The sequence below is a fragment of the Vombatus ursinus genome, unplaced genomic scaffold (assembly GCF_900497805.2).
Source record: "Vombatus ursinus unplaced genomic scaffold, bare-nosed wombat genome assembly UNPS02011369.1, whole genome shotgun sequence".
Classification (NCBI taxonomy): Eukaryota; Metazoa; Chordata; class Mammalia; order Diprotodontia; family Vombatidae; genus Vombatus; species Vombatus ursinus.
Window position 1 is genome coordinate 3,618,442 of NW_020951147.1, and position 14,041 is coordinate 3,632,482.

The 14,041-nt window shown below is 56.5% G+C and overlaps 1 protein-coding gene across 4 annotated transcripts in view; it reads right to left on the reverse strand.

The window, feature by feature from the left end:
* Positions 1-2,831: 2,831 nt before the first annotated feature.
* Positions 2,832-14,041, reverse strand: part of TBC1D10C (TBC1 domain family member 10C) — an 11,432-nt gene continuing 222 nt past the window's right edge. For 2 of the 4 annotated variants that reach the window (XM_027856183.1, XM_027856185.1), the window contains exons 2-10: positions 13,749-13,924; positions 12,633-12,732; positions 8,926-9,033; positions 8,514-8,620; positions 8,059-8,173; positions 7,534-7,599; positions 7,147-7,336; positions 4,022-4,176; positions 3,569-3,910 (exon numbers count right to left, since the gene is read on the reverse strand). In XM_027856183.1, the coding sequence (XP_027711984.1) occupies positions 3,569-3,910; positions 4,022-4,176; positions 7,147-7,336; positions 7,534-7,599; positions 8,059-8,173; positions 8,514-8,620; positions 8,926-9,033; positions 12,633-12,732; positions 13,749-13,906 (1,341 nt within the window). In that variant the 5' untranslated portion in view covers positions 13,907-13,924. Of the gene's footprint in view, positions 3,911-4,021; positions 4,177-7,146; positions 7,337-7,533; positions 7,600-8,058; positions 8,174-8,513; positions 8,621-8,925; positions 9,034-12,632; positions 12,733-13,748; positions 13,925-14,041 lie in introns of all 4 variants that reach the window. The other 2 variants (XM_027856184.1, XM_027856186.1) reach the window with 2 other exon arrangements.

A 14,041-nucleotide genomic window follows, 5' to 3' on the forward strand; every position in this document is an offset into this window, starting at 1 on the left:
GTCTATGCCTATGCCTATGTCTATGTCTGTATCTATGTCTATGCCTACACCTACTCCTATGCCTATGCCTATATCTATGCCTATGCCTATGTCTATGTCTGGGAGACAAAACCTACCTCTGACCCTTATAGGCTATGTGAACGAACACGGGCGAGTCACTTGTCTGGACCTCATCTGAAGATAAGGCGAATGGACTCAATGCCCTCGAAGGTCCATTTCAGCTCTGGACCTGGGACCCTACAAAGGCAGAGAATTGTTGCTATCCGGGGCAGCTGAGGCCAAAAGTTGGTTTGCTTCAAGGCACACAGATACACGAGTAGTGTTTGTTGTGTTGCTTTCTGACTCTATTCAAAAGCAAAAACCCTGTCCAGGATGCCCCACTGCTGCTCAGGGTGCATTTTGAGGCTGTCCAGAGTGCAGACGGCTTGGTCTGGGGTCCAGGAGTGCCTAATCACAGAATCCCAGTGTTCCACAGATAGAAGGGACCTTTGAGGACCTCGAGTCCCACCCAGGTTTGAAGAATCCCCAGAGCTGCGATGTCCAGGCAAGTGGGCCTAGAGTCACTGTCTAGAGCCTGGGAGAGGGCAGGCCCCTTGGTGGGTAGCTCAGACGGAGAACAGGGGCTCCAGACATTCAGCTGAAACCAGAGCCCCTTTGCATCTTCCCTCCAGATCTGTCCCCAGGGGTCAAGCAGAATGAGGAGAACCCCTTTTCCATTCATAGACAAGAATGCCTTCTCTTGCTTCTTCTCCCACTTACACATCCCTGCCCAGGCCATGGTTGTAGCCCTACCACACTGGTCTCCCTCTGACTTCCGACATCCTCCCGACAATGTGGCCCCTAGACCAAAGTACAATACTCCATAGGGGATCTGACCAGGGCCAAAGACAGCCCCGTCCCCTCCTCCTCCCCAAGCCCTATACCTGGGAGTAGCCTGCTGACTGCTTTGGCTTTCCAGCTGCCATATCTCATTGCTGAGTCATGCTGAGTTTGCCATGTGCTGCCTAGAATGGAACATAACGCTCAAAAGGCCCAAGAACAACTGTTGTGCGTGAGGCAAATGGGCACAAGCTCCCTTCAAGAGGGCAGTGGAGACCATGGAGCACTCCAAGGCCAGTGATGGGCCAGTCACTTTGCTACTTAAGGATCGAAGGTGTTGTTACTGCCCCTTCTGAATCGTGGCATCCTGGGACACAGCATAGGTCACGATGGCCTAGTTAGAGATCTCGCCGATTCCTCTCATCAGTGCCTGGAGGATGGCATCCTAATTAGATGCAGGGGGTCCCCGGCCTCCTTCCCACAAGCCAGGCTTCACCTCCAAGGCCTATACCCAGGCCTGCCCAGGCCAGTGCAGGGAAGGGAGTGTAGCTTTTCGGGGCGTGCTTGTGCTCTAGAACTTGTTTGCATTGTGGGAAGTGGGGAAACCTGATCAAGGGCCTGGACTCTGGGCTCGCCCAGCCTCACCCTTCTTGCTCTGGTTCAGCAGCAGCCCCTCTGCTGTCTGGGAACCAGGGAGGCAGAGCCTGGCAAGACACTGAGCTCTGGGCACGGGAATCGAGGGAGACCCGGGGTCGAGGCTTGGCTCACTTGTCTGACTTGCTTAGACAAGTCGCTCTCTCTGAGTCTCAGTTTCCCCACTTGTAAATAGGGGTTATTTCCTATAGCCTGGCTGGCCCGGGGTGGTGGTGAGGGGACAGGTTGGCAGGGATGACGAGAGACAGGGGTCTCAAGGGAACCAGCCTCATTGCCTTGGCGACAACCAGTACTCTGGCAACAGTGAAGCCATGAGGAACCCTCATGAGGCCTAGTGGGCCCAGTGGCAATTAGGGAGCCAGAGCCCAGGGAGGGTTTCCATGATACTGGCGGGGAGCTCATCGTCTAGGGGCTAGGGTGAGAGGGAGAGAGGAGGTGGCAGGTGGGCATGACCCTGGGCCTGCCAGGCAGAGCCTCTGGGTCTCATCCAGGCGGCTCTGGGGGGGGCACGTGGAAGAGGGGGTAGCCTTTGGGCCTTTCTCCTTTGTCTCTCACACACAGGGTCGTTGTTCAACCTTGGCTTTCTGGGAAGGGGGGCGTAGGAGGTCCAAGCAGAGCCCCCCTCCCCGTCCTCTCAGCCAGCCCTACTGGGAGGAGGTGGTGGTTTGGGAGCCTGGAGAGCCCCAGCCCTCCATCTGGAGCTGGCAGAGGTGGAAGATGTCAGCTGCTTTGGTGGGGAGGGCCACCTTGAGCAGGGGGGTGATCTTGCCTTACTGAACCTCTAGCTCAATCTCCTCATTTTACAAAAGCCCAGAGAGGTTAAGAGACCTAGCAGAAATCACACAGCCAGAGTATCAGAGACTGGCCTGGGACCTAGGTCTCCTGTCCCCTGGTCCAGAATGATGTCAACTTCAGTAAATGAGTGTTGGCTCCAGAAAGGAGGGAGAGGGGCAGGCCTGGCCTGAGCAGGCCCCTGGTAATAACCACAAAACCAGCAATAACGTTATACTAGTGGCCGTTTACACCATGTTGGAGAAAAGCCCCCTCCTGTCCACTTGTCTGCCCCCTTTCTCATTTAGCTTCACAAAGACCCCTGGGGTGAGCAGGCAGGCATCATTAACCCCATTAACAGCCAAGGAAAGGTGCTGACAGAGCCCAGGAACCCTGGGGAGAGGGGAGGGGTCCTTGGAGAGGAAGGAAGTCCTTTCTCCAAGATTTCAAAGAAATTCTGAAGCACAAGAGATAACATTTATCCCCTTTTCATAGCACCTCCCCCAAGTCCTAACTATTGAGGATTTTTGAGACACACTCCATTCCATTTGGAATGTTCTGGAGGAGAAAAAGACCATTCCACCCAATAGATTCAATTGGTCCAGCCTTTATTGTGCACCTACAATGTGTCCAAAAGGCCTCATGCCCGAGTCCTGGGATCCTTTGCTCTCCCACTATGGAGGCTGATCCAGTCCAACTCTCTCCTTGCAGAGAAGGGGAAACTGAGGCCAGGAGTGGAGAAGGGACTGGTCTGACCTCACACAGTGATCTGGGGCCACAGTGATGACCCCTGGCTGGCTGTGGAGCTCTCAAGAGCAGAACCCTAGAATTTAGCTCTGCCCAACCCATTCTTACTGCTGGAGCCTTTAAGCCAAACTCTGGGCCAGGTCCCTGAAGGTGCCCAGAGATGAGAACACAGGCTGGTGGACTCTGGAGGGGCCAAGAGGGGAGGTGCGGTAACTGAGGTCTGTCCCCTTCTGGCCAGGACGGGCATCCCCAGCCCACCCCCAGGCCATCAGAGACAGATCCCTAGGCTGCAGATATGTCTCTGAGAGCCACGAATGGGGGAGGGATGCAGGGAGACACTCTCCCCCAAGAGGCAAGTGGAATTCAGACCCATGACCTCAGCATTCTGATTTATCACATCCTAGATACAGAAATCGAAGAAACCTTAGAGTGGACCCTGTCACTTTACACAAGAGGCCACTGAGTCCAGAGAAGGGAGGGGTGTGGCCAAGGCTAGAGGGAGGAGGCAGGATTCAAACTCAGGCCCTCCAAAGCTTCCCAGGGAGTCCCCTCTCTCCCGGTGCCCCAGGGAGGTCTCTCAGAACCTTGTGTCCAGGAAGGAGGATGAGGCCCGGTGGGGCCTCGAAGGGCCGTCTGTCTGGGGGCTCCGCGATCGTGTCAGCATCCCATGGAAAGTCTTGCCCCGGGTCTGTGGCTTCTTTCGGGGACGCGGCTCCTCTGGGGGGTGCACCACAATGCGGGGGACCTCGAGGTCTGGTGGCTTGGTGGCGGCCAGCTGCTGGGCCTCAAAGATGGCCGGGGCCCCGGGCAAGCGGTCTTTGGGTCTGAGCTGCAGCTCCGGGGAAGTCTTCTGGAGCTTGGCCAGCTGAGTGAGGCTCTCTCGCTGCAGGTCTCGCTCCGAGACAGCCACCGCGTGAACCTGTGGGGACAGCTTGCTGAGAGACGCGGGGCTGGAGGAGGGCCTGGAGGGCTGGGGATGCAGGGGATGCTGCCCCCGCCTCCAGGGCCGGGGCTCAGAGCCACCACCCACCTGGGCCATGAACGGGTCTTCCTGCAGCTGGGCTGGCGGGATGGAACGCAGCATCTCCAGCGTTTCCAGCAGCCCGGGGCAGGCCTTGCGTTGCTCAGCTGTGCCCAGGGCCAGGCGGACCAGGGTCAGCCCCACCCGGAACAAGACCTTCACCCCTGGAGAGACAGAATAGCTCAGAGGAGCCCTCCCCTTCCCCGCCTCCCCTGAACAGGAAGCCCTTCTCCGGCGTGGCCATCCACTCGACTTGAAGCCGTCCAGGAAAGAGGAGCTCGTGACCTTCCCCAGAAGCCCATTCCACTGTGGGATACCTTGAGTCCTTAGGAAGTCTCTGCTCTCATCTTGACTCTGTCATTTTTAATACTTTTTTTCTCCTTTTATTTATTTGTTTGTTTGTTTGTTTATTTGTTTATTTATTTTTTTTGATGAGGCAATTGAGGTTAAGTGACTTGCCCAGGGTCACACAGCTAGTAAATGTCAAGTGTCTAAGGCTGGATTTGAACTCAGGTCCTCCTGACTCCAGGGCCAGTGCTCCATCCACTGCACCACCTAGCTGCCCCCACTTCTGTTTTTCAACGCAACCCTAGGTCACATTCACTTTTGTGACTGCCATATGATGACACTCACATTGAGCTTGTGGTCCACTAAGACCCCCCCAGACCCTTTCTAGACAAACTGCTGTTTAACTGTGCCTCCCCCATCTGGTGCTTGGGAGGTTACACGTTTGGATCCAAGTGGCAGACTTTACATTTATCCCCGCTCAACTTCATCCTCTTGGATTTGGACCATCATTCTTGCCCTGTCTTTTTCGGATCCTGGCCATCACCCAGCACATAGCTCTTCCTCCCAGCTTCGTGTCATCCCCAAACGTGATAAGCCTGACATCTATGTTTTCTCCAAGTCACTGATACAAGGGCTAAACAATAGAGGACAGATTTCTAGGGCACGCCACTGGAGACTTCCCTTTCAGACTGGCCCCGCCTCATCTCTCTGACCTCATCACCAACCTATCCGCCATGCTCCAGCCAGGGTGCCTCAGTTTCCCCTGTATCCACCAAGCTCATTCCTGCCTCCCTGCCCATGCTTCTTGCCTGGCACGCTTTCCCATTTTTCCTAGAACCCCACACATCCTTCAAGAGTCCCCTCCTTCAGGAAGCCTTCCTCATCTCCCTCCATCCCTGCCAAAGGTCACTGTCAGGAGAAAGGACAAGTAGACGCCAGCTCAGGGCAGGCTGACCCCAGAGAGGGATCTGGAGAGCTATCCGACTTCACCTCGATGAAGAAACAACCTGGGGTTGGCGTGCTCCTGGTCCCCCATTGCCCTGGGCACAGGGCCAACAACCAGGAGTGACCAGGAGCCACAAACCCCAGATCCCGTGAGTTTCCTGGACTCTTTCTGGCCAAATGCGCCAAGCATCCTCTGAGTCTGTGCTCCATGACACATCTGGAACCCGCTAAGGGTCAAGACTGAGAGAGTGGGGGATATCACGGCGGAAGGGCCTGGGAACTAGGAGCCTGGGTCCCTCTTCAGACTCTTACCTGTCCAAGCCTCCTGTCCACTCTCTGGGCCTCAGAGCAGCCTCCCCCCACTCGAGCCCCTTTTCAGCTCCCTTTCATCAGTCAATAAATATTTATTACGCACCTACTGTGTGCCAGGCCTTGTGCTAAGCCTGGGGGATAGAAAGAAAGGCAGAAGACAGTCCCTGCCCTCAAGGAGCTCTCAGTCTAATGGCAAAGACCACATGCAAATGACCAAACACAAGCAAGCAACAATATTTCCATTTCATGTATCGACATTTTGTGTGCCCTCCCCCCAGCAGAAAGTAAGCACCTTAAGGACAGGAACAGTATTCATCTTTGTTCCTTATATCCTCAGGGCCTAACACAGGCCTAACACAGAGCAAGCACTGAAGGGATGCTGGGTGCATGGAATGCTGAAACAGAGATCAAAGGATTGGCAGAGGCTGGGGAAAAAACCAGAGCTGTAGGAGCAGTGGGGGAGTGGAGATGAGGGGAGGGGAACAAGAGGGGGGAGGGGAGGGAGAAGAGAGGAGGAGAGGAGAGAGGAGGGGAGGAGGGAGGAGGGGAGGAGGGGGGAGGGGGGAGGGGGGGGGGGAGAAAGGGGGGAGAGGAAGGGAGAGGAAGAGGAGGGAGAGAGAGCAGGGAGGGGAGGGGTCCTGCTGCAGGGACAGGCTCTTCACCACCATCTCAGGTTGATCTTGCTTTCTCTGCTTACTGACCATATCCTGGCCAGAGCGCCCTGCTGGCCCCTCAGATTTGGTGTATCCTTCCCCCCTCCTCCCCACTCCCCCAGTCCCTGGCAGCATCCTCCTCCCCCACCCCCTCCATTCAGGTCCCAAGTCGAGTGCCCCTCCTTCCCCAATCTCTCTCCCCTGGGCTCTTTCTCTCCAGGCTCCCTGACTCCATCCCTCTCAAGCCCAGGCCGGGTCACAAGACCGGCCCTGCTCCCTGCTCAGCTAAAATCCCCACTTGGCGCCTGGCCTCAGACTGTCCACATGGCACCCTCTGACCTTTCCAGCCTCATTCTTGTCACCTTTCTCCAACCCAGCTGGCCTCCCAACCTGGTCATCGTGAGCGGCGGCTGGGCTTGGAGTCAGAAATCCAGAGTTTGGGCCCCAGCTGGGCCTCTTGCTACCTGGGCAATGTTGGACAAATGGCTCCCCAACTCTGTGAAATGAGGCTGTTGGGCCAGATGACCCTGAAGGCCCCTTCTGGTTCTAAATCTGGGCTCTCCTTGCCTCTACTTCCCCATGCTGGCCTTACTCAAAGCCCAGCTCCATGCTGCCTCTCCCAGGAAGCCTTCCCTGACTACCGAGTTGAGAGTTTCTCTGCTTCCTCCAATAGCCTGAGTGGAGTTAGGGGGGGGCCTTTGTCTTTGTCCCCACCACTGCCTGGCCTGTCTGCTGCCCAAGGAGCACGCATTCTTTCCCCTGCCCCCTCCCTCCAGCATTAGATTAGCAGCCCCTCGAGAGTAAGGATGCTGTCCCCCATCTTTTTCTAAACTTGTGCATGTCCCCAGTGCTTCTGCCCCGGGCAGGGTGGCATCCCTTGTTCTGAGCACCCACTGGGGAAGGCCTCCACCCTTTGCCCCATTTGGACCCGCTCACCTTCGCTGAAGAAGGCGTCCCAGATGCGCAGAACGGTGGCAAAGGGCAGGGAGCGGGTGAAGAGGCAGAGGAACCACTCAGGCAGGTAGAGTAGGGGCCCCACGCCCTGCTGCTGTAGGTGCTTGTGGATCCGGGGACATAGCTTGCCCAGCAGGGCTGAGAACACTTCAGCGTCCAGCCGGATGGCCTCCTTGGGGCAGCCCAGGAAGGGACGCTGAGCCTCGAGGCTGCAGCCTTCATCCTCAACGCACACCCCCTTCCCCTCCCCCTTCACCACAGAGGCTAGTCCTCCGTCCTCTGTTCTCATGCAAGATCACCGACACTCCCCCATGGCACCCCCTCCAGCCCAGAGCCCAAAGGGGCCCTCAGGAGGTGGGGGTCACTCACCATGTGGGGCCCATAGTAGCCTGGCAGGTAGAACTCACAGATCTGCACCAAACACCAGAAAGCCTCCTGTGGAGGCAAGAGATGAGGTAGGGAGGGGCCAGAAATACAAGGGAAAATCGGGGCCTTCCCCAGGGGAACAAAGAAAGCTAGATCCTGGGACCCCTTCCCAAGATCATTTTTGGTGGTGGGGGGGCTTCCTTTATTGGTGTGTGGCAAGGGGAGGGAGCTCCCTGGGGCCTGGGTGGAGGGGCACAGTTCATAGTGGGGAAGGAATGGGCTTACTTGGTGGGGAGGGGTGAATGATGAGCTTGCTGGGGGGGGCTTACTGGGGGACAGGAACCAATCAGGACTTGGGGGGATAGGCTTACAGGGGGAGGGGGAGAACACATCAAGGCTGGGAGGGATGGGCTCATTCAGTAGGGAGGGGAGATTCTCAGCTGACTTGGGGGACTCATTAGGTTTGGCTTGACCTCTCAGGGCTAGCAGAGAGGGAGAGAGGGAGGCTCCCCGGGGCCAGAGGCTCACCTCGGGGGGCATCTGCATGAGCAGCACAGCAGCCACGGGCCCCTGGGCCTGGCAGTAGCCCTGTTCAGGCCGGTACAGGGTATAGGCCTTAAGCACATTCAGAAGCCCTTGCTGCCTGCGTCAGGAGACCCCATTAGGGACCCAGCCGCGACCCCACAGGTCACTGATCCCAAGACCAGCTCACTCCTGACCCTTCTGGGCCCCAAACGGAGACACTGCGGGCCGAAGGCAGAGGGCGGCACCGGGCAGGACCAGGGCCTAATCTGGGCTCTTCCCCGTGACCCCTGTGCTCTGTGACCATGGGCAGTCCCTGCCCCCACCCCGGGGGACTAGATGGTGTCCGGGATCCCTCCCACTAGAGGACTTCTAGTCTGAGGCCCTCCCCCCACCCCAGCTCAGTCCTGCTGCACACCAGCCCAGGTAAGGTGGCCTGGCAGGGCTTAAGCCTCTCTTACCCATGACCCTGGGGGGACAGGAACATTTCATGTAGGGGGAACTGGCGATGCAGGTCTCTCCCAATCGCCTCCAGCCACTGAGGGTCTCCCGGGGCTGAGACCAGTTCCTGGGGTTAACCAAGGGCAGGCAAGGGGAGAGAAGGCTGAGCCAGAGCCGGGGCAGGAGCGCCACAATGGAGGGTTTGGACCTGCCCCCGGGAATCCTGGGAGAGGCTCTGGCCCCCATGCTGGGCTCAGCTTCTCCTAGGGGGTTGGCTGAGGGAAATCTGGGGAAGGGTTACTCCCCACACCGTATCAGGGCGCCCGTTCTTCCCCTGCCCTGCTCTCCTCCAGGGCCTTGGTAACTGGGTTGGTGGGGCCTTGAAGAGGAGGCGTGGGAGAGAAGGGGGAGCAGGGGACCCCCGAGCCTCACCTGGTAGGTGTTGGGGTTTTGGGCCTGTCGGCCTTGGGCCCCACATAGTAAGGGCCAGCAGCGGGCACGAAGGGCAGTTGGGATCCCTTTACGGCACTGGATCTTCACCTGTGGGTGATGGCGTCACCGGAGATGTCCCCTCCCCCTCCCCAGGAGGCCCGATTCAGCCTCTTCGTTCCCTTTCCCACTGCAGAAGCTTCAGGCCCAAAGGTGGGGAGAGCTGGGCACTGGACATACACCCAGCTCTGTGGAGAGGAGGACCAGACCCCCAAAATATTGGCCGTTCTAGAGTCCACGTCTGTCTTCCTTTGGGTTAAATCCCTGTCTCCAGAAAACCCTGGTTAAAACAAGCACACCCCTGGCACCGTGTCTCTACCGCTCCAGCTGATTTCTGAAATGTTAACGTTCTCTGTATCTTGACTGGGAGCTCTCTGAGCTCAGGACCCTGTCTAACCCAGCATAGGGCCCTGCACACAGTAGGTGCTTTTAGGGCAAAAAGGCCTTCATCAAGCTCTAGAAACTGAGGCTGGATGATCCCACTTGGGATACTGAACTTTCAGTCCGGGTAAGCATTAGAAGGGTCAGAGCCCCTGAGGTCCCCTCAGCACAGATTTCCCAGCTCAGATTGATGAACTGAATGGTATTGGGCCGTAGGGAGCCCCGCCCACCCCCACGGATGGGGCCCAGGCTGGGGACTGGCCGCCAGCCTTCCTCACCAGCCCAAGTCCTGCCCTCACACTGGGGAGTTCAATACCCATTTGGATGATCTTGAAACACTCCCTCCCCATCTTAATCAGTGTCCTCATCTCTCAGCTCCAGAGGTTCCACTGGCACCATCCTTTAGACTTCAGTCGTTGCCCTGGCCCCCGGACCCCCCCACACACATGCCTTCTCCACTCCTCCTTGTGAAAGCCATGGAAGGAAGTCACACAGCCCTGCTGCCTGCGCCCACAACGGTTTCACCTTCTGCCCCTCAGCTGGGCTCTCCCTGTTGCACAGTAATCCTTTTATTTTGTCCTCCCAGCCTTTTTTGGTCCCTGGAGGCCTTGGCTTTCAGGAAAACTTCCCACATCTCCAATTCCACTGTCTCTCCTTTCACTGTCCTCTTAACCCCTGACAATCTGGCTTCTGACCTTCTCATTACATGGAAACTGCCCTCTCCCAAGTGACCAATGATCCAGTGGCCTTTTCTCCATCCTCATTCTCCTTGCCCTCTCGGCAGCCTCTGGAACTGTTGATCATCATCTCCTCCCTGATCCTCTCTTCTCTCTAGGTTTTTGGGACACCCCCTCCCCTCACTGGTTCTCCTCCTCCCTCTCTGACGGCTCCTTCTGTCTTCTGGCTGCACCTCCTCCAGATCCCGCCCTCTAACCACAGGGCTCCCTCAGGGCTCTGTCCTGGGCCCTCTTTCCTTCTCCCTCTAGACGGCTTCACTCGGGGATCTGCTCAGCTCCCATGGATTTAATGACCCTCTCTATGCCGATGATTCCCAGATCTACCCATCCTGTCCCAGTCTCTGCTGACCTCTAGTCTCCCATCTCCAACTGCCTTTCAGGCATCTTGAACTGGATGTCCAGTGGACGTCTTAAGCTCGACCTGTCCAAATTAAAACTCATCTTTATAAACCTTCTCAACAGAGCAGAGCACCTCAACTATGATTTTCCTGAAACAACCAAGGCCATCCTCATGAGCTCCCTCTCCTCCCCTTCTCCACACCCTTCTCCATTCCCCTGCACCCTCTCCTCCAGCTCCAGGATCTGAAAAACTGACAGCCCCCCCACTGCTTCGAGAAGGCCAACCCTGTACTTGTGTCCAAGATCTCATCCCTTCCCACCTCCTCCAGGGTCTTGCCGCCTCAGTCTCATCCTATCAACCAACCAATCAACTAACTCTCTCCTTTTCTCTCCCTTTCTCTCTCCCTCCCTCTCCTTTTTTCTTCTTTCTCTCTTTTTTTCTGTCTCCTTAAAAAAAAAAACCTACAAGCTTCTCTTCAAGTCATCATCCTATATCTCTCCTCCCTTTTACTACCAAACTCCTAGAAACAAACAAAAACAAACTACCTGCCCTCATCACACTCATAGCGATGAGACTTCAAAACCCCAATAATCCACGGACACTCTTCTCTTACTTGCTGATGCCAGTGGCCTTTTCTGTCCTCATCCTCCAAAATGACCCGACCCTCTAACACTCCCCAGCTACATGTGATGACTCTCTCCTCCCTCAGCCTCCACAATGCTCTTCTCCGTGGCCTCTCTTTCTCCAACTTCTTTGCTGGGGCATCATTCATTTCAGCTAAGCCTGTGGGTCCCCAAGATTGCGCCATAGGCCTTCTCTCCTCTCTTCTTCTTCTCTTCTAAGTGAGTTCATCTGCCCCCATGTGTTCAATTCTCAACTCTGTGAAAATGAATCTAAAATCTACATAGGCCACCCCAATTTCTCTCTCTCTTTTTTTTTGGCTAGGCAATGGGGTTAAGTGACTTGGCCAGGGTCACACAGCTAGTAAGTGTTATGTGTCTGAGGTGGGATTTGAACTCAGGTCGTCCTGAATCCAGGGCCGGTGCTGTATCCACTGTGCCACCTAGCTACCCGATTTCTCTCTTAATTGGCTCTAGACCCATATAAGCAAAGCTCTGCTGGGTATCCACAGCTGAATGTCTCATAGGCATCTCACAGTTCAAATAGAACTCCTCATTCCACACCCACCCCCAAACCTGGGTCTCCTCCTCCTGTCTCTATTTCTGTCCTGGCCACCATGTTTCTCCCAGTTCCCAGGCTCTCCTCCCAACCTCAGTCATCCTCAGCCCCACCCCTTTGTCTCATCTCCCTTCTCCAGTTAGTTTCTGAGGCTTGTCCACGCTCTCCTTCTTGTATCGGCTCACAGAGCCACCACCCTAAGTGCAGGTGCTAGGTTATCACCTCTTGCCACCTCTTTGCTGTCCCTCCAACAAGCCCCTCCACCTCCGGGCTCCAGGCCTTTTCTCTGACGGCCATCCAGGCATGGAACACTCTCCCTCCTCTCCTCCAACCTCCCCAGCTTCGTTCGAGACCCAACTAAAATCCCCCCTTCTCCGGGAAGCCTTCCCCACCCCCCCTTAATTCCAGTGCCCCCCCCATTACGTCCTGTTTATCCTGTCTAGAGCCTGTCTGTCCCTGCTTGCTTGTCTCCCCATCAGACTATGAGCTCTCTGAGGACACGCGCTGTTTTTGCTTTTCCTCCTACCCCCCGTGCCTGGCACATAGCGGGTGCTTCCTAAATATCTGGACTGAAAGTGAGCTAGCCCCCAAACCAGATGGCCTGGATTCAAGTCCCAAACCTGAGATATACCAGCGGTGACCTTCCAGTGACTCTCCAAGACCCCTGAGTTTCAACGATGCCTCCAGCCCCGTGGGCACAGTCCTGGGAGTTCCATATACCAATGAAACCCCAGATCCCTGGCCCTCTTCCTATTCCCAGGGCCCAGCACATAGTTGGCGTTTAATACACGTTCACTGAGGGGCAGCTAGATGGTGCAGTGGATAGAGCATCGGCCCCGAAGTCAGGAGGACCTGAGTTCAAATCTGGCCTCAGACACTTGACACTTACTAGTTGTGTGACCCTCGGCTAGTCACTTAACCCCAAGTGCCTCACAAAAAAAACAAAAAAAAAATGTTCGCTGAGTGAAATGGAGGCCCAGCTTTCCCTCAGGCTCCCCTGTTGGGGCCCTCACCTTCTTGGCCCGCCTGGACATGGTCTTCTCCCAGTGAGATGTCATCTCCACCCACTTCATTTCTCGTTGCCGGATCAGCTCCAGCGGAGGTTGCCCTGGGCTAAGGGGTCAGATAGGACAGGCCCCCCCCATGGTCATTATTGTCCCCTTCTGTCTACAGACAGGTCCCTGTCCCATGGCTGGGGGAGGGGTGCAGCTAACCTGAGTCTCTCTTGTTGTCACAGTAATGGGAAGGATGTGGCTTGGAGTGTGGTCGGAAGAGGGAGGGGATATGGCCCAGTTCCCCCTCCCTGCTGGGCCATCTCAGAACAGAGGCCAAGAGAGCTGGACCAGGCAGCCTAAGGCTAAGCCTAGCAGCAGAGGGAGCTGGGGGCAGGGGCTGGGGAGCTGCTTGTCTGTTTCTGGGCCACTCCAGGCCTGACTATGCCCATTCCACAGATGAGTCTCTCTGGCCTACGGACTTTGCCAAGCACAGAGAGGGGGCCATGTTATCTGCTCCTGGGTGTCATGGCTTTCCCCCAAGACCCCTTCACCTGCCTCACCAACTGGGCCCAGCACACATGCCCACCCCTAAGCCCATCTCCCTTAAACCTCCAGCCCCATTAGGCTTTGTCCATCTCCTGCCTGTCTATGCCCTCACTATTCTCTCTGACGAGAGACTGGCACTATTCCCAATAACCTCTGCCACCGTCCTGAAGGAGGGACAGATTTGAGTGGGCCTAGTGGTTGGCTCACACCCATTTTACAGATGAGGAGACTGAGGCCTAAAAAATCCCTTTCCTCTCTCTAGTCCCTGGTCGCCTCCTCATCTGGAGGACCTTTGAATGTCTCTTCCCACTCGAAAGCTAGGGTCCTGTGATCTCCTGACTTTGATTCTCTAGCACCCCTGTCTTCTGTCTTATCTCGACTTTCTCCCCACCCTCCCCCTAGCCCCTAACCCTAACCCACTAGGCTCTGTATACCCTGGGTTGCAAGAAACACTGAATTCCACGCAACCCCTGAGCCTCAAATGATGAATTCCATGCAATCTGACTTCGCCTGGATTCCCAGGACGTCCCCTTCTCCAGATCTCTGACTGAGCGAGGGAGGCCTCAGCCCTTCCCCTGCCCAACTCACCCTGCCTCTGAGGGCTTGGCACCGCCCCCGATGAAGCCGTGCCGGTCAGCCCTGCGGTAGGGTCCTGGACCATTGAGCTCCGAGTCTGAGCCAAGGGAGCTGGAGTCATCCTGGGTATCAGGGGCCTGGGCCAGGTCCTCCCCCAGGGCGGCCGCCATGGATGGCCTGCCCCCCTCCTGCAAAGAATCAGAAGCCAGCATCCCAATGGGCCTGCGATTCAGGGACACCAGGAGGACGCTGGCAGCCCCTCGCCCCCTGCCCCCGGGCTGGGCTCAGCCCAGCCGTGCCCATCC